Source organism: Pelodiscus sinensis, chromosome 12 (assembly GCF_049634645.1).
Source record: "Pelodiscus sinensis isolate JC-2024 chromosome 12, ASM4963464v1, whole genome shotgun sequence".
NCBI lineage: Eukaryota > Metazoa > Chordata > Testudines > Trionychidae > Pelodiscus > Pelodiscus sinensis.
This window is the reverse complement of record NC_134722.1, coordinates 48008776-48027839: the sequence shown is the minus strand read 5'-3', so window position 1 is coordinate 48027839 and position 19064 is coordinate 48008776. Positions and strand designations below refer to the sequence as shown.

Here is a 19064-nt window from a genome sequence, read left to right as displayed (position 1 = left end):
GTTTCCGCCCTCACTGTCCTGCGGCTGCTGGCTCCAGGTATGGCGGCAGCGCACCAGCGGGCTCCAGGTGAAGGCTGGGAGGTGTGCGGTGCGGTGTGGGCAAACAAGACCCCTTCCTCTTCGCCCACAAAAGCTTATGCTCCAATGCCACAGGACTGTCGCTTTCGCAGATCCAGACTAACACCGCCACCCCCTGATACCTCCTCCGGGGAAGCGTCCCCTTAACCGGTTCTGGAGGGGGCTGGAGCAGCTCGGCCCGCCGTGCAGGCTGCTCGGGCGTCCGGCACAGCCCCTGCCCCTGGGGGCCAGGTGACAACCTCCCCCGCTCTCCCCGCTGCATGGCTAACCGGCTAACCATCGTGTGCACTGGCAGGGGGATTCAGACCTAGGCTGCTGCCCCTCGCCCAAGAGGCACCCCCGCCTGCAGAGTGGATGCGCCCGGCACCCGGGGAGGGGTCTCCAGTCCACGGTGAGGCAGGCGACTGGCGAGACCCGTTGGGGGGTGCTTGTTGGTAAGACCTCCCCCCCAGCCGCTGACAGGGCTCCAGGGCCAGGCGGCTCTGCCCCGTGGGGGGCTGTTCTTGTGGAATGGGCCCGTCTGTGGCATCACTCCGGAGGCGGCGCCGCATCCTGTTTTCATTGCCAAGCTGCACGGCCTGCGCTGTTGCAAAGCCAGCTGGGCGCTGGGCCCGGGAGCAGGTGTGGGGCAGGCCTGGCCAGCCCGGGGAAGTCTCCCCCGCGGCGCAGGGCGGGGTGACTGCTGAGTGACTGTTCTACGGGCCCCGGATGCTCCTTTGGGACAGCGGCATGAGCGTGTCTGTCTGCGCAGGGGCGGCGCTGTGGGTCCAGGTTCCCCCCTTGCTCTGGCTGGGAGAACTGCCCTGTGCAGACCGGCCTTCTCTGCGGCTGACCCCTGGAAACCCCCTGGCCCTCTCGCGGAGGGGCCCCCAGCAGCTGTCTGCACGGTTCGGAGCAGCTGGCCACTTCAAGCCCAGTCTGGCCCTGAGTTTTCATAGCCTCTCAGCCAGAATCCCTTCTGTAGATTCACAGCCAGCTCTGTGAGGTTTGGGGAGCTAGAGAGCTGAAAGGCAATCCACCGCCGATACCGCTCACCACTGCAAACTCCTCCCTCGGCACCGGTCGCCCAGCCCAGCCCAGGGTTTTCGCTTTGATTTGCGCTCGTGTCAGCTGGCGGTTTCCTGGCAGCCCACAGTGCTGCAGGGCGGGCTGGGTCTCCTTGCTGTTCCCCCTGGTGCCAGGGTGGGACCCAGCCCACACGCTCGCTCCTCCCCACACGCTCGCTCCTCTCCACCAAAGGTGTCCTGGCTAAGTTGGCTTTCCTGGCCTTCTGCCGGCTCAGGCATGTGTGTTCTCCCCTTCAGCGTTCCTCTGCTGGCCAGTGGGGCTGATCGGAGTCCTCTGTCCGAACAGTGCTAAGGAACGTGCCTGGCTCTGGCTGAGGCCGGTCGAAGTGTCGAATCGTTACTCAGCTGGGCACCGCAGGGTGTCGACTCTGCCGTTACACCGGGGCATCTGCTTTCAAGGGCAGAACTCGGGTCCCCCCTCAGACAGCGTGCAGTGCCCTGTGCTCGCCTCGGCGCCCTGTGCTCTGCATGGAGAAGGCTCCAGCTCAGCAGCCAGACCTGATCTCCGACCTGCGGCCTTAAAGCCGTTTATCCTCCCTGCCTGCGGGAGCGCCGGCCGGCTGTATTGGAGAGCATCCCGCTCGGCCAAGCCCAGGGCTGGCTGGTAACCGTGGAAATGCCGGCTGTATTGGAGAGCACCCCGCTCGGCTGAGCCCTGGGCGGGCCGGTAACCGCGGGAGCGCCGGCTGTATCGGACAGCACTAACACTGCCGAGCCCAGGGCAGGCCGGTAACCGCGGGAGCGCCGGCTGTATTGGAGAGCACCCTGCTCAGCTGAGCCCAGGGTGGGCCGGTAACCGCGGGAGCGCCGGCTGTATCGGACAGCGCCGTGCTCGGCCGAGCCCAGGGCGGGTCGGTAACCGCGGGAGCGCCGGCTGTATCGGACAGCGCCAACACTGCTGAGCCCAGGGCGGGTCGGTAACCGTGGGAGCGCCGGCTGTATCGGACAGCGCCGTGCTCGGCCGAGCCCAGGGTGAGCTGGTAACCGCGGGAGCGCCGGCTGTATCGGACAGCGCCGTGCTCGGCCGAGCCCAGGGTGGGCTGGTAACCGCGGGAGCGCTGGCTGTATCGGACAGCGCCGTGCTCGGCCGAGCCCAGGGCGGGTCGGTAACCGCGGGAGCGCCGGCTGGCTCGGCCGAGCCCAGGGCGGGTCGGTAACCGCGGGAGCGCCGGCTGGCTCGGCCGAGCCCAGGGCGGGCCGGTAACCGCGGGAGCGCCGGCTGGCTCGGCCGAGCCCAGGGCGGGCCGGTAACCGCGGGAGCGCCGGCTGTATCGGACAGCGCCGTGCTCGGCCGAGCCCAGGGCGGGCCGGTAACCGCGGGAGCGCCGGCTGTATCGGACAGCGCTGTGCTCGGCCAAGCCCAGGGCGGGCCGGTAACCGCGGGAGCGCCGGCTGTATCGGACAGCGCCGTGCTCGGCCGAGCCCAGGGCGGGCCGGTAGCAGGAGCACCATTGGCAGAAGGGCTGAAGCGACAGAGGTGTCAGCGGGGGCTTGCGGAGTGCTCCGGGTTTGCCGGCGGCATCCGTGTCCCAGCAGCTCAGGCTCGGTTGAGTCAGCGGGTGCGGCAGGCTCGGGGTGCCCGAGAGCAGGTTGGAGAGCTGCTGCTGAAGCCGTCCTGCGACGGAGCCTGGCACGGACGGGAGGGTGCCGCGGGGGCGCTGGCGCGGTGCTCGTCTGGCGGGAGGCCGGCCGGCCGTTGTGATGGGGGGTGGAATGCAAATGAACCTCGGCTCTGCGGGGCACGTGGGCAGCAGCTGAATGCTAAGATGCCAAGCTGGGCAGGAATCCTGGCATCGGCATGGGGTGGAAGGCAAGCCTAGCCCTGCCCCCTTCCACCAAGGCCCCGCCCACTCCCAGCCCCATGGAGAGCCGCACCGGCCGTTTTGGGAAGGCTCTGCCCTCCCTCGCCTCCGTTCCCACCCGCCCGAGGGAGCTGCACTGCTGGGAGGGAAGGTGAGGGGACGCCAGCGGGGGGACAGCGCGGAGCTGAGCAGCCCCCGGGTCCCAGCGGGAGGAGAGCTGGACAGCCCGGGGGTGCCCTGCCCCTGCCCCCTCAGTGCTGGGGGGTTTGCTCCTTGGGCGCTGCGTCCCTGCACTCCCTGCGTTACGTGCCCCAAGAAGCACAAGGAGGCCCCGTCCACCCCCTGGCACGGGCCAGCACGGCCCCCACGCTCCCTGGAGGCGGTGGCTCGGGGCTTAGTCCCGCTCCTTCAGGCGGCACACCGAGCGCAGGGGGCACTGCCTGGGGGCGCATCCTGCTTGGTCCCCGCCCCATTCCCTGCCTTTGACTGGTGCCCTTGCGCCTGCCCTGGCTTTTCATTGCTGCCCCTGGGCCCAGCCGGCAGCGCCGTAGGCAGGGCAGTGACCTCAGGGGGGCACCTCAGCATTCTCTGCTCCCCATGGGCGAGCTGCTGGGGTGGGTGCAGGAGGGAAGGCAGGGGCGGGGGGGGCTGGAGCAGGAGGGAAGGCAAGGGGCGGGGAGGCCGGGGTGGGGGTGGGGTTGGCACAGGAGGGAAGGCAGGGGGCTGAGGCAGGGAGGGCAGCGCGGGGGTCTGGCACAGGAGGGAAGGCAGGGGGCTGGAGTGGGCGGGGGGCTGGGGTGGGGCGGGGGCGGTGCTGGCGCGGGAGGGAGGGCGGGGCGGGGGCGGTGCTGGCGCGGGAGGGAAGGCGGAGGGCGGGCCGGGGGGGTGCTGGCGCGGGAGGGAAGGCGGTGGGCGGGGCGGGGGCGGTGCTGGCGCGGGAGGGAAGGCGGCGGGCGGGGCGGGGGCGGTGCTGGCGCGGGAGGGAAGGCGGCGGGCGGGGCGGGGGGGGTGCTGGCGCGGGAGGGAAGGCGGGGGCGGTGCTGGCGCAGGGTGCTCGCGGGTTCTAGGCACTGAGCCAGGGGGTCCCGCTGCAGGCGAGAGCCTCTGCTGGCACCGGGCAGGGCGGCTCCTTGCGCAGGGCAGGCTGGTTCTGCGGCCCAGGGCCTACTGTCCGGTGGGGCTAATGGCCGTTCCCTCTGCTCCCTTCCAGGTTTCAAGTGCCCCATTTGCTCCAAATCCGTGGCTTCCGACGAGATGGAAATGCACTTTATCATGTGTCTGAGCAAGCCCCGCCTCTCGTACAACGGTAAGGCGCCGCGCGGCGGGGGTGGGCAGCGGGCGGCCCGTGGGGCAAGTGGCTTGGGGGCGCTTTGGTTCCCGCTGAGTGAGGAACCAGCGAGTCCTGGGTTCAGGGCTGGCAGTGCCGTCTGGGTGTCGTCGCACCGCGAGGCAGGCCGGTGTGGGGTCGCCAGCCGCCCTGCCCCTTTGAGCTGCCGGGCGGCTCTTGTCCATCAGCGGCAGTGAGGCAGCTTGGCCCTGGTGCCACCTGCCCGGTGCTGGGAGCGGTGTCACTGCTCTGGGCGGGCTGAGAGCCAGGCAGCATTGGACGGGCAGTTTGGCAGCAGCAGGGGGTGGGCGGGCGATGGGCAGTTTGGTGGACGACGTGGGGCAGGCGGGCGGCAGCGGGCGGTTTGGTGGGTGACCAGGCGGGTGGCAGCGTGGGGCGGGCGGGTGGCAGTGTGGGGCTGGTGATGGGTAGCGAGGGGCAGGCGGGCGACGGGGCAGGCGGCAGCATGGGGCTGGTGATGGGTAGCGTGTGGCGGGCGGGCGGCAGAGTGGGGCTGGTGATGGGTAGCGAGGGGCGGGCGGGCGATGGGGGGCGGGCGGGCGGCAGCGTGGGGCTGGTGATGGGTAGCGAGGGGCGGGCGGGCGGCAGAGTGGGGCTGGTGATGGGTAGTGTGGGGCGGGCGGCAGAGTGGGGCTGGTGATGGGTAGCGAGGGGCGGGCGGGCGGCAGAGTGGGGCTGGTGATGGGTAGCGAGGGGCGGCGGGCGGCAGAGTGGGGCTGGTGATGGGTAGCGAGGGGCGGGCGGGCGACGGGGGGCGGGCGGGCGGCAGCGTGGGGCTGGTGATGGGTAGCGAGGGGCGGGCGGGCGACGGGGGGCGGGCGGGCGGCAGAGTGGGGCTGGTGATGGGTAGCGAGGGGCGGGCGGGCGGCAGAGTGGGGCTGGTGATGGGCAGCGTGGGGCGGGCAGCAGCGTGGGGCTGGTGATGGGTAGCGAGGGGCGGGCGGGCGACGGGGGGCGGGCGGGCGGCAGCGTGGGGCTGGTGATGGGTAGCGAGGGGCGGGCGGGCGGCAGAGTGGGGCTGGTGATGGGTAGTGTGGGGCGGGCGGCAGAGTGGGGCTGGTGATGGGTAGCGAGGGGCGGGCGGGCGGCAGAGTGGGGCTGGTGATGGGTAGCGAGGGGCGGCGGGCGGCAGAGTGGGGCTGGTGATGGGTAGCGAGGGGCGGGCGGGCGGCAGAGTGGGGCTGGTGATGGGTAGCGAGGGGCGGGCGGGCGGCAGCGTGGGGCTGGTGATGGGTAGCGAGGGGCGGGCGGGCGGCAGCGTGGGGCTGGTGATGGGCAGCGTGGGGCGGGCGGGCGGCAGCGTGGGGCGGGCGGGCGACGGGGGGCGGGCGGGCGGCAGCGTGGGGCTGGTGATGGGCAGCGTGGGGCGGGCGGGCGGCAGCGTGGGGCTGGTGATGGGTAGCGAGGGGCGGGCGGGCGACGGGGGGCGGGCGGGCGGCAGCGTGGGGCTGGTGATGGGTAGCGAGGGGCGGGCGGGCGGCAGCGTGGGGCTGGTGATGGGTAGCGAGGGGCGGGCGGGCGACGGGGGGCGGGCGGGCGGCAGCGTGGGGCTGGTGATGGGCAGTGTGGGGCGGGCAGCAGCGTGGGGCTGGTGATGGGTAGCGAGGGGCGAGCGGGCGACGGGGGGCGGGCGGGCGGCAGCGTGGGGCTGGTGATGGGCAGTGTGGGGCGGGCAGCAGCGTGGGGCTGGTGATGGGTAGCGAGGGGCGGGCGGGCGACGGGGGGTGGGCGGGCGGCAGCGTGGGGCTGGTGATGGGCAGTGTGGGGCGGGCAGCAGCGTGGGGCTGGTGATGGGTAGCGAGGGGCGGGCGGGCGACGGGGGGCGGGCGGGCGGCAGCGTGGGGCTGGTGATGGGTAGCGAGGGGCGGGCGGGCGGCAGAGTGGGGCTGGTGATGGGTAGCGAGGGGCGGGCGGGCGGCAGAGTGGGGCTGGTGATGGGTAGCGAGGGGCGGCGGGCGGCAGAGTGGGGCTGGTGATGGGTAGCGTGGGGCGGGCGGGCGGCAGCGTGGGGCTGGTGATGGGCAGCGTGGGGCGGGCAGCAGCGTGGGGCTGGTGATGGGTAGCGAGGGGCGGGCGGGCGGCAGCGTGGGGCTGGTGATGGGTAGCGAGGGGCGGGCGGGCGACGGGGGGCGGGCGGGCGGCAGCGTGGGGCTGGTGATGGGCAGCGTGGGGCGGGCAGCAGCGTGGGGCTGGTGATGGGTAGCGAGGGGCGGGCGGGCGACGGGGGGCGGGCGGGCGGCAGCGTGGGGCTGGTGATGGGTAGCGAGGGGCGGGCGGGCGGCAGCGTGGGGCTGGTGATGGGCAGCGAGGGGCGGGCGGGCGACGGGGCGGGCGGGCGGCAGCGTGGGGCTGGTGATGGGTAACGAGGAGCGGGCGGGCGACGGGGGGCGGGCGGGCGGCAGCGTGGGGCGGGTGATGGGTAGCGAGGGGCGGGCGGGCGGCAGCGTGGGGCGGGCGACGGGGGGCGGGCGGGCGGCAGCGTGGGGCGGGGAGGCTGCCCTGTGGCTGTCCCCGCTCTTGCCCTGCTGCCATGTTACTGGGTCTCCAAGGGAGCAGCCTGGTCACTGCTGCGCTCGGTGCGACTGGCGTGTGGCCTGTTGGGAAGGGCCGCCAGTCGGGCTGTGAGGAGCCCCGAGTTCGAGCACTTTGCCCTGAGGGGACGCCCTCAGCCGTGCCCAGGCCCAGCCCGTCACTCCTGCCTCGCCCTGAGGGGACTGGGTGAGGCACCGGAGGGCGCATGGCTGCGTCTGGCGCTGCCCGGGCCAGCTCTCCGTGGCAGGCCTGTGCTGGCACCTTCCCGGTCACGTGGGCGTCCCCGCGCTGGGAGCTGGGGCCGTGGGAGCTGGAAATCAGGTCAGGGGGAGGAGACTGGGCCGGGTCCCCTCCTCCCTGGCTGCCAGAATAGAGCGGGGCTTTCGCTGTTGCTGGGCAGCTCCCGGCTCCAGCACATCCCCCCCGTGGAGCTCTGGGAACCTGCCAAGCCAGAGTCTCCCGCACCGCCGGCCCCTCAGCGGAGCCCGGCGCCGGCCTGGCCCGTCCTCTGCAGCACCTCCTGCTGGAGAGCAGAGCGCTGGGCCCGTGCGCCGACAGACGGGTGCTTCGGTTCCCCCTTCCCTGCTGGCCCCGGGGCGGGGCGGAGGCAGCGCAGCTCCCCGGCAGTGCGTCTACTGCACCCAAACCCCCTCGGATGCTGCACCCTGCTAGTGGCCCCCAGGCCCGCGTCCGCATCACTGGGACCCCGGGGTAGGGCCGGCTCTGGGTTCCGCAGGGCTCGGAGGAGTCGCAGCCCCAGGAGGAAGGGCAGCAGCTCGCTCCCTGCACGCTAACAGCTCAGGCTCTGCGGGCTCTGTCCGCCTGGCTTCCCGCCCCCAGGGGCCCAGGCAGCGTGGCTGGCCTGCGGGGAGAGGTGAGTGTGGCTGGCTTGGCCCTCGCCACGGCGAGAAGCCGATAACGCTGGCACAGAGCAGGCGTGGCCATGCCCTCCGTGCTGCCCTGCACCCGGAGCTCCCCCCAGCTCCGCCGGCCCCCCGCTGTGCCAGCCCCTCCCCAAGGGCCCCCCCAGCTCCGCCGGCCCCCCGCTGTGCCGGCCCCTCCCCCAGGGCCCCCCCAGCTCCGCCGGCCCCCCGCTGTGCCAGCCCCTCCCCCAGGGCCCCCCCAGCTCCGCCGGCCCCCCGCTGTGCCGGCCCCTCCCCCAAGGGCCCCCCCAGCTCCGCCGGCCCCCCGCTGTGCCGGCCCCTCCCCCAAGGGGCCCCCCCGAGCTCCGCCAGTCCCTCCCCGCCTCCCCAAGGCTCCCCCCCAGCTCCGCCAGTCCCTCCCCGCCTCCCCAAGGCTCCCCCCCAGCTCCGCCAGTCCCTCCCCACCTCCCTTCGCCTTCCCAAGGGGCCCCCCCGAGCTCCGCCAGCCCCTTCCCGCCTCCCCAAGGCTCCCCCCCAGCTCTTCCAGCCCCTCCCCACCTCCCTTCGCCTCCCCAAGGGAAAATGAGGGAGCCAGGGGCTGGGAAGCAGCCCAAGTTGTCTGAGCCCCCCCAGCTCATCACTTGAATGACTGAGCCCTGGTGCCCAGGCTGGCATTCCCTTGTGCTGCCGCAGGGGAGAGCCTGCCCAGCCAGCCTGCCCAGGCTCACAAGTGGCCTGAGGCCGGAGGTGTCTGAGCTGTCTCTGGGCCCGGCTGGGCTGGGGAAACGAACGCAGAGTGGCTCGCGGCCGTCGCTGGGCCCCCCTTGTCCATGCCTGGGAGCCGTGTTCAGCCGGGCCCTGGGAGCTGCCTGCAGTGCCGCGGGTGGCTTGTCTGAGGCTGTGTGGCCTTGGCTAGGTTGCTCTGTGCCTCAGTTTCCCTTGTGGGGATGCTGGTTCCCTAGCTCGAGGGGGGGTGGGATTGAGGTGTCCTCTGCATAGACGGGGGCAGGAGAAAGGCAGCGTAACTCAGCAAGCACCCTGGGGCGCAGGAGGGGCTGGCCTGGGGACCCTGTCGCCCCACAGGGGGGAGGGGGCTGCTCCCGTCCATGATGAGCTCAGCGCTGCTTGGAGACACGACCGCGAGCTGTGTGCTGCGTCTGGTCCCCCGTGGGGCCCTGCGGATCAGCGGGGGTGCAGGCCGCATGGCGGGGTCCGCTGCTGTCCGCCTGTGCCCATCGCTCTCTTTGGCCCGTAGATGACGTGCTGACGAAAGACGCAGGCGAGTGCGTGATCTGCCTGGAGGAACTTCTGCAGGGGGACACGATAGCCAGGCTGCCCTGCCTGTGCATCTATCACAAAAGGTACCGCCCCACCAGGCTCAGTCGGTGCCTCTCCGTCTCCACACTGCCAGGGCTCTGCTCCCGGCTCTGCGCTGCCTGGCCCTGGCCCTCGCCCTCCCCTGCTGCCAGTGGCTGCATCCCTGGGCGCCAAGCGCAGTCCCCTGCTGTCAGGGACCAGGCTGGGGGCTGCTGCGTTGCCCTTCCCACCTCCCTTAGCACTGAGCAGCTCCTGGCTGCGAGGCAGGCGTTCCCGCCCGCGTCTCCGGGGTGCCCCACCGTGCCCGTCCGCTCGAAGCGCCGCCTGAGAATCCTGGGGCCCTTTCCCTGCCCACAGGAGTCTAGCCAAGGAGCTGAGCACCCGGCTGGCCCCGTGCTCCAGGACTGCCCTGCCTAGGCGCCAGGCGGTGCGGCTGGCACTACCCTGAGCGGAGAGGGACGGGCCGCTGATGGGGGGGCATGAGCCGGGCCTGGGGCAAGTGCCATGAGGCTGCTCCAAGGACCCGCTCTCGCTGGTGCTGAGCTGCGGCCGAGCCGCGTGGGGATGTGCAGGGCGCACGGGCCAGGCAGGAGCCCGAAGGAATCTGCCAGCAGCAAGCGAAGGGCTGGGCACCCAGCCCTTGTGACCCCTCTGTCTGCCTGAGCCCCGGCGCTGCTCTCTGAGCCACTCCCGCTCTGCCGTGGGTCTGGCCGCCTGGCTCGGGGAGGCCCCCCTTGGGCAGTGAGGGAAACTAAGGCGCCGAGTGATGGGAAGAGCAGGGAATTGAACCTGCTGTGCCATGTGCGGGGCTAGCACCTAGGCCGCAGCGCCGCCCCGCCTCCCCCGGTGCTGGGCACAAGCCAGGGTGTGCGCGGCGCCGGGGCTGGAGACGCTGCGCGGGCCGGGCGGGCAGTGACTCTCTCTCCCCACAGCTGTATAGACTCGTGGTTTGAAGTGAACAGATCGTGCCCAGAGCATCCGTCTGATTGACTGCCAGGCAGGCCTGCTGACCTCCCTGCAAGGTGAGCGCGCCCGCCTCCGAGTGCCGCGCCCTGGGCCCGCCCGGGCCTTCCGCGCTGTGGTGCCACGTGTGGCCTACAGCGGGGGGGTAATAAACTTTGATGGGAGCCACCCCAAGAATTTGGAAAGTGGTCAAGGGCTGCCCCCTCCCATGATATTAATGGAGGGGGTGTGGGGTCTGGGAGGGGGGCGGGGTGAGGCACTGGGAGGGGGGCGGGGTGAGGCACTGGGAGGGAGGCTGGGGGGGCGGGGGGGGTTGTGCAGGAGGAGGGAGGGGTGGGAGACCTACCTGGGCACCTCCCGGCCAGCAGCCCAGCACGTCCCACAGACTGCTCCCTCCTTGCCCCACCCGCCCACACCCCAGCTCTGGCTGCAGGGGCCATGTGGGTCTGTGAATAGGGAGGGGTGCTTTGTGCAGCTCCCATTGGCCAACGGGAAGCCCCCTCCCCTCACCCCCCCAGGGTGGCAGCTGTTCAAAGAGGAGCAGGGCCCTGCAGCCACTTCTGAGCTGTGGGGGGCGGGGGCCTGGAGGTTTGTTTCCTGCGTGGTGTCAAATGCAGATGCCCTGGAGGGGGGGTTGCGGCTCTTCCCTGGGGGTGAGCGGGGCAGTGACCACGCCAGGGTGGAGCTGGCTGCTCTGGGAGAAGGCTCATGGGGCGGGGCCCCTGGCAGGAGAAGCAGGCGGGGAGCGTTGGTTCTGCTCAGACAGCTGCCGCCTCCTCCCTTCCGCCCACCCGGGGCTCCGGCAGGGCTGCTGTCTGCGGGGCCAGTCTGATCCGTGTGCCGCGGGCCCGCCCTGACCGGCCTTTGCGGCAGCTGCACCTGCTCAGAGCCCGGCGGGTGCGCGCAGGCTCCCGTGCCTTTCCGGGGGCAGGGAGGGTGTTCCTTGGGCGTGGCCAGTGAGCCGACTTGCGGGGGGGCAGGGAGGGTGTTCCTTTGGCGTGGCCAGTGAGCCGACTTGCGGGGGGCAGGGAGGGTGTTCCTTGGGCGTGGCCAGTGAGCCGACTTGCGGGGGGGCAGGGAGGGTGTTCCTTGGGCGTGGCCAGTGAGCCGACTTGCGGGGGGCAGGGAGGGTGTTCCTTTGGCGTGGCCAGTGAGCCGACTTGCGGGGGGCAGGGAGGGTGTTCCTTGGGCGTGGCCAGTGAGCCGACTTGCAGGGGGGCAGGGAGGGTGTTCCTTGGGCGTGGCCAGTGAGCCGACTTGCGGGGGGCAGGGAGGGTGTTCCTTTGGCGTGGCCAGTGAGCCGACTTGCGGGGGGCAGGGAGGGTGTTCCTTGGGCGTGGCCAGTGAGCCGACTTGCGGGGGGGCAGGGAGGGTGTTCCTTGGGCGTGGCCAGTGAGCCGACTTGCGGGGGGCAGGGAGGGTGTTCCTTTGGCGTGGCCAGTGAGCCGACTTGCGGGGGGCAGGGAGGGTGTTCCTTGGGCGTGGCCAGTGAGCCGACTTGCGGGGGGGCAGGGAGGGTGTTCCTTGGGCGTGGCCAGTGAGCCGACTTGCGGGGGGCAGGGAGGGTGTTCCTTGGGCGTGGCCAGTGAGCCGACTTGCGGGGGGCAGGGAGGGTGTTCCTTGGGCGTGGCCAGTGAGCCGACTTGCGGGGGGCAGGGAGGGTGTTCCTTGGGCGTGGCCAGTGAGCCGACTTGCGGGGGGCAGGGAGGGTGTTCCTTGGGCGTGGCCAGTGAGCCGACTTGCGGGGGGCAGGGAGGGTGTTCCTTGGGCGTGGCCAGTGAGCCGACTTGCGGGGGGCAGGGAGGGTGTTCCTTGGGCGTGGCCAGTGAGCCGACTTGCGGGGGGCAGGGAGGGTGTTCCTTGGGCGTGGCCAGTGAGCCGACTTGCGGGGGGCAGGGAGGGTGTTCCTTGGGCGTGGCCAGTGAGCCGACTTGCAGGGGCTAAGGGTGGCGCACGGGCAGCTGTGGCCTCTGCCCGAGAAGCAGGGTGAGCTGGACGCCGGCAACTCTCCCAGTCCTGTGTCGTGCTCCGATGCCATGGGGTGACGTCGGGTTGTATCTTTCTCCCCAGGGCGCCCTGCTGCACCTGCCATCCATCCTCTCCCCTTCCTGCCGCCCCAGCCAGTTCCGGGCTGACTCTTCACCTCCTCCCAAACCAGACACTTGAATCCACTGGGATGCTACCGACTGGGGGGGGTTTGTTTTGTTTAAGTGAATGGAAAAGTCCCTTTGGAAGCGCCTGCCCCTCCGGCCCGCCACGGCCCTGCCGCCCGCGGAGCAGCGACATTGGAAATTCCGTCATGATGTTTGGCTCGAAGGCCTTTCCTTCCCGCTGCCCGGGACGGAGCCCGCCCGGCCAGACGGAGCGTGCGCTATTTATTCCCGGCTGTGCTCCTGCGTCCCTAGCGAGCGCCTGACTGCCTCCCCCGGAGGGCGCTGAACTGGACCCAGCAGGGGCGGCGTCCCCCCCAGGAGGCAGCGCGGGGGCTGTCTTCAAAGTGTTTACAAAAACTAAAGCCGTGGGGTGTGGCCGAGCGTTTGCCTGGTGGTGTTCACGGACGCACTGCTGGAGCCGGGCCCGTGCCCCAGTGACTGCCAAGCCACACGCCACCCGAAAGCTTCCGCCCCCGCGCCCGCCCGCCGCCCTCCACTCAGCCTCGAGTCCTAGTGGCCAAAAGCGGTTCCTTCCCTTCGGACCCCTCCCCCGAATTCCCCTCCTTTGTGTGCGGGGGGTCTCCTTACACTTCCCCGGGGTGGAGCCCTGAGCGTCTGGCAGAGAGGCCGCCACCTGTTTCTCACCCCCACAGGCCAGGGCTGGGTGCAGGCAGACACAGGCCAGAGGTGGGGTTTTATTCCTGCCCCCGGCCGCGCCACCCCCCTCGCTGTTGGGAGCAGCCCGGGAGGAGCGTTTTAGCCATGGCCACGTCCAGCGGGGCCCCGCCTGCCCACCCGGGAAGGTTTCTGTATTTATATATTAAAAAAATTAAAAATTTTAAAATGTTGTTCAGAGCTTGGGGGGGGGGTCCTTCCCGAGTCCAGGTGTTTTGATATGGTATTAAAATCCTGTTCCGTAGCCGCCTGGCTGTTTGTTTTGCTGGCAGCGGGGGAGCGCCCAGATGCGTGGAGCCAGGCCACAGCGATCAGCGTCTGACCCGCCCCTCGCAGGCCACAGAGCCTCCCCCACCCGCTCCCGGAACCCCCCAGCCTCTGGCTCAGTCACGGCGCTGCCAGAGCCGGCTCCGCGTGCACTAGTTCGACCCGCGCCTCCCTGCCCAGCGCCCCGGGGCACTGCCGTCCTGCCCCCTGCAGCGCTGGGGCTGTAAAATCCCCTTTCGCTGCTTAGACGGACCTTTAACTGGTTAAAGGGGGCATGGGTAGGTGGGCCCACCCCAGGCCCAGGCTGGAGCACACCCACAGCAGGCAGGGGCGGCTCCAGATGACCAGAGCAGCCTGGCCACGGCCTGGTAAGTCTCCTGTTACCCTTTCCCACCCCTCGTGCCCCTGAGCCGGCCCAGCTCCAGCCTGTGGGGCTATTGGGAATTGGCCCATCTCAGCCTCCCCTGCCTGCACAAAGGTACCATGCCCGGCCACAGGCCAGTCCGGGGCTGCTCCTCATCAGCCCTGCGTGTTAGAAACCTTCCCCCAGCACCAGGCAGGGGCCGATTTGCTTGTGACCCCGGAGGAGCCTACAGAACTTTCCCTGGCTGGGGCTTAGCCTCTGGGGTATTGCTGAGAGCAGCTGGCCCTCCCCTCAGGCTCCAGCTGAAAGCCGGGAGCCCAGGATGGCGCCCACTCGCCCAGGTGAGCTGCCCTGGGTCTTGCCTAGTGATACCAACACCTCAGCCGCTGCAGCCCAGCAGAGCCTGCACTCTGAACGGTTCAGAGAAGGGCAACAAAACCCATGGGGGGTTTGGAACGGGCCCCACAGGAAGAGAGAGAGAAAGGCAGGGACTCAGCCCTGGCAAAGGAGACGGGAGTGAGGTCTGTGAAATCATGATGGGTGAACAAGGAGATGTTATTTACTTGTTCCCATTACACATGAGCTGGGGGCGTAATGACATGGATAGGGAGCAGGTTTCAAACAACCCAAAGGAAGTTTTTCTTCACGCTGCGCACAGCCAACCTGGGGAACTCCTCGCCGGAGGCCGTTGTGAAGATCAGGACTTCAACAGTTCAAAAAAGCTCGATATGTTCATAGAGCTGGGCGGGGATGCTGCCTGTAGCCTGCTTGTCAGAGGCCGGGGAGTGGCGACAGGAGGACTCACTGGATGGTTCTGTTCTGTTCCCTCTCTCGGGGGCTACGGCTGGAGTACACATCTTTCGAAAGCGAGCAGCTTTGCCGAGAGCACCTAGGCAGGGCGGCTGCTCTTTGGGAAACGCCCTGGTTGCGTTCGAGAACGCCTTGCGTGGAAAGCGCACTCTGAAACACGGCATTCCTCCTCGGAACACCAAGGTTACCGTGGTCGAAAAAACGCCACCGCCTTTCGATTTACTCTGGAAAGAACGGGGCACCAGTCTAGATGCAGGGGAAGCTTGTTCGAAAAAACTGTCTAGCCACACGCTGGGACTCCTGGTATTGGCAACTGTGGGCAGCCAGGGCGCTGGGTCAGATGGCCCTTTGGTCTGCCTGTGTGCGGACGTTATTCTTAGCCTTTTCCCCAGCCCACGGGGAAAAGCCACCAGCCAGTATGGCCAGGGCTTGCTCGGCCGTGCCTCGCCTGACAGCAGGAATTCAGGCACGTCCCAGTGCCTGGCCTTGCACCATCACCATCACGTCGTCCCATTTCTACTACTGGTTCTCAAAGCCTTCCTGTGGGCGAGGGTCACGCTTCCATACTGCTAATGGAGGGGTGCAGGGGCTGGGCTGGAGCTTGAGGTAAGGGAGTGGGGGGCGGGGGAGCTCGAGGTAAGGGATTGGGGGGCTGGGCTGGGGGGCAGGAGCTCAAGGTAAGGGAGTAGGGGCTGGGCTGTGCCCCAGGACAAGGCACTGTGGGGTACGTGCCCCCTCCTGGCTCCTGCCACCTGTAGTCCTCCAGGGCGGTGAGAGGTTAGGGGCCCCTGGCGGCTTCTGCAGGGAGGGCTCCTTGCCTGCCCCCAGCCGCTCTGCCCTAGGGCCGCAGTGCAGCGACGGGCTCCTTGGGGCTGGGGCTGGGGCAGCGTATGGCGGCCGGCCCTCGCCGCTGGGGGCCGTGGCCCCAGTCCTGCAGCAAGCCCCACCCCCTCCCGCAGGGCCCCGGCGGAGGGGAGCCAATGTCGCCCCACGTTGTCTTCTCTCCCCTTCTTACAGGCCCCCTGCACCTGTCTCTGCCGCCCCCAGCCAGAGGGGTTCGTGCCAGGGCCTCATCCCCTCCCTAGAGCCCAGGCCTGCTCTGCCCAGCGCCTGCCCCGGGCCCCTCGGAGGACATGGGGCCCCGGGTGTGGGAATGGGGTTAGCTGCTGTGGTGCTCAGCGGGGCTGGCGCCTGCCCCCCCAAGGCCCTATGGGCCTGCGCCTGCCCAGTTCCCAGGGGTGGGGGGGTCTGTTGGGGGCAGGGCACGAGGCTGCGCGAACCCGGCGCGTTTGGCCACTAGAGCCCAGAAGGCTGGCGAGGGGACAGGAGGGCCCAGGGCCTGGCAGCGGCAAGGGCTGGGCCAGACGGGGCCGGCTCAGAGGAGCAGGGTCCCAGCCCGAAGGGCCCAGGTCTCTGTGGGGCTGCGCTCAAACTGCACTGCAGGCCCTGCTGCGGGGCCTAAGAGGAGCTGGGCCCTGGGGGACCCCCAATGGCAGCAGGCCAGCGCCCTGGGGCCGGAACCGTCCCGCTGGGCCCCGGACATGCAGCGCCCCCACTGGCAGCCTCCGCAAGGGGCAGGGGCTGAAGTGAAGTCCCCAGCTGCCCTGCCCTGAGGCTGGACCCTGTCCCTGGAGCTGCGGGCGCCTGGCTGAGCAGACGCCAGATGGGGATGCGGGCGTAGCACCGGGTGCCATCACCCCGGGGTGCTGCCCCGTGCCAGGCTGAGCCAGGCCCGTGTAAGCCCCGGGGGGGGGGCAGGCCAGGCCCCACGAGACCCCCGGCCTGGAGCAAGCTGAGCCCTGCACGGGGGGAGGGGGCCAAGTTGCTGGTGCCGGCCGGAGGAGGGGCCGGGCGCTGGCGCTGTAGGGAGCCTGGGGCATGCGGACACGCAAAGCGGTTACACAGCTGGGTAGATGCAGATGTGTGCACCCAGGCTGCCCCCACACAGCCCACCGCTGCACACGCCCCACATCTGAATGTGCACGCACCCCACCACTGCACACGACCTATGGCGACACACACACGCACAAACACACCCACAGCTGAGTGCACACGCGCACACACTCAGTGGCACACACCCACAGCTGAGCGCACACGCGCACACACTCAGTGGCACACACCCACAGCTGAGCACACACACGCACACACTCAGTGGCACACACCCACAGCTGAGTACACACACACGCACACACTCAGTGGCACACACCCACAGCTGAGCGCACACGCGCACACACTCAGTGGCACACACCCACAGCTGAGTACACGCGCACACACTCAGTGGCACACACCCACAGCTGAGCGCACACGCGCACACACTCAGTGGCACACACCCACAGCTGAGCACACACGCGCACACACTCAGTGGCACACACCCACAGCTGAGCACACACGCGCACACACTCAGTGGCACACACCCACAGCTGAGCACACACACGCGCACACACTCAGTGGCACACACCCACAGCTGAGCACACACACGCGCACACACTCAGTGGCACACACCCACAGCTGAGCACACACACGCGCACACACTCAGTGGCACACACCCACAGCTGAGCACACACGCGCACACACTCAGTGGCACACACCCACAGCTGAGCGCACACGCGCACACACTCAGTGGCACACACCCACAGCTGAGCACACACGCGCACACACTCAGTGGCACACACCCACAGCTGAGCGCACACGCGCACACACTCAGTGGCACACACCCACAGCTGAGCGCACACGCGCACACACTCAGTGGCACACACCCACAGCTGAGCGCACACGCGCACACACTCAGTGGCACACACCCACAGCTGAGCGCACACGCGCACACACTCAGTGGCACACACCCACAGCTGAGCACACACGCGCACACACTCAGTGGCACACACCCACAGCTGAGCACACACACTCAGTGGCACACACCCACAGCTGAGCACACACGCGCACACACTCAGTGGCACACACCCACAGCTGAGCACACACACTCAGTGGCACACACCCACAGCTGAGCACACACACTCAGTGGCACACACCCACAGCTGCATTTGCACAACACACGGCAGCACATACGCTTGTGGCTGCACACACACACACACACACCTGTGCACATGTGTGCACACACATACACAGAGATGCATGCATGTGTGACATAGTGGGGGGGGTGCTGTACACACTGGTTGCTGTGTGGGCTGGGGGTGACCCCTACTGGCTGGTGTCTGTAGCACTGCCCAGCAAGGGGGGTCCCTGGGGCAGGCACCTAGCATGCCTAGCAATGTCTCGCCTGGCCGGGGGAGGGGTGTGACCAGAGGAAGGGGGGTGTCTGGGGGGGGGGCGTGTTCTGTGGCTGGGTGAGGGGGGTCTGCGCCTGGGGGCGCATGGAGGAAGCAGCTAAAACCAGAGTAGGGATCAGGGGCCTGTGAACCCCCCAGGGCCCTGGGGCGGTCGGCCTGGCCCCCGCTGCCTGTGTCGAGCCGGCACCGCGCTGTGGCTCCGGGCAGCAATGAACCCGTCTGTACTCAGCTGGCCGGCGGCTCGCGTCTGGCTGCAGACGGGGGTGCAGGGCCGGGGGTCCCCGACGCGCCATCACATGTACCTTTGCTGACTGCACCTGGGGGCTTGTCTGAGCTCCACCCCCCCCAACCTGCGTCCGGTCCCAGATGCCTGGGGGTAGGGGGGTCGCTTTGCCCCAAGGGTGCCAAGCTGGGCCCTTTGGGGTGCAGGGAGGGGACCGCCGGAGCAGGGGGCTCAGTTTCCCCAGGCAGGGAGGGGACCGCCAGGCAGGGTGAGGCGGCTGCTCCCGGCTGGAACTCCAGGGCTTCGCGGGCATCCCAGCCGCATCCTGCCAGACGTCTCCCCAGCTTGGGGGCCAGCCCCTTGGCTCACAAGCGTGCGGTGGGGAAGGGGCCAGCTGAGCCGTCCCGGGCAAGTGCCCCAGGAGCCCAGGTGCTGGGGGAGGCGGCGGGTGCAGCTGGCAGGGACAGGGTGGCCGCACCTCTGGGTGCGCTGGCAGCTGCAGCAGGTGGCTGGGGCGGGGCGGAAGGGCTCTCAGCCAGCCTCAGTGCCCAGCCCCAGGGAGGAGCCAGCTGGCAGGGGACCCCCACAATGCCCTGCAGAGAGCAGCTCCCAGCCCCCTGGCAGCATGGGGGGGGGGGGCAGCGTCTGTGGGGCCAGGCTGCCCCCTGGAGGCTGGAGAAGAGGCAGGAACCTGGGAGTGGGGTCAATTCTTCCTCCAGGGAAGGCTGTGGGCCTTGCTGGGTGGGGCTGAGGGGCAGGCGTGAGGGATGAGGCCACCCGGGGAGGGCCTGGCCCAGGGGGGGCATGGGGGTGCCGAGGGGGGTGGGGAGGACCTGGCCCAGGTGGGGCGCGGGGGGCCGAGAGGGCCCAGGGAGGGCCAGGCCCAGGTGGGGCGCAAGGGGGTGGGGGAGGACCTGGCCCAGGCAGGGCAGGGGAGACCAAGGGGGCCCAGGGAGGGCCAGGCCCAGGCGGGGTGCAGGGGGCTGAGAGGGCCCAGAGAGGGCCAGGCGGGGCACGGGGGCGCTGAGGGGGGCGGGGAGGACCTGGCCCAGGCGGGGCACGGGGGGCCGAGAGGGCCCAGGGAGGGCCAGGCGGGGGCGCCGAGGGGGGCGGGGAGGACCTGGCCCAGGCGGGGTGGGGTGGGGGGGACCAAGGGGGCCCAGGGAGGGCCAGGCCCAGGCGGGGTGCAGGGGGCTGAGAGGGCCCAGAGAGGGCCAGGCGGGGCACGGGGGCGCCGAGGGGGGCGGGGAGGACCTGGCCCAGGCGGGGCACGGGGGGCCGAGAGGGCCCAGGGAGGGCTAGGCGGGGGCGCCGAGGG

General features: G+C 70.2%; 1 protein-coding gene across 1 annotated transcript in view; it reads left to right on the top strand.

The window, feature by feature from the left end:
• The window catches only part of ZNRF1 (zinc and ring finger 1), a 37843-nt gene extending 24801 nt beyond the window's left edge, over positions 1-13042 (top strand). Inside the window, exons 2-5 of the mRNA XM_075940696.1 lie at positions 4158-4253; positions 8946-9051; positions 9940-10029; positions 12041-13042. Coding sequence (XP_075796811.1) covers positions 4158-4253; positions 8946-9051; positions 9940-9997 — 260 coding nt within the window. The 3' untranslated portion in view covers positions 9998-10029; positions 12041-13042. The remainder of the gene's footprint in view (positions 1-4157; positions 4254-8945; positions 9052-9939; positions 10030-12040) is intronic.
• Positions 13043-19064: the final 6022 nt, after the last annotated feature.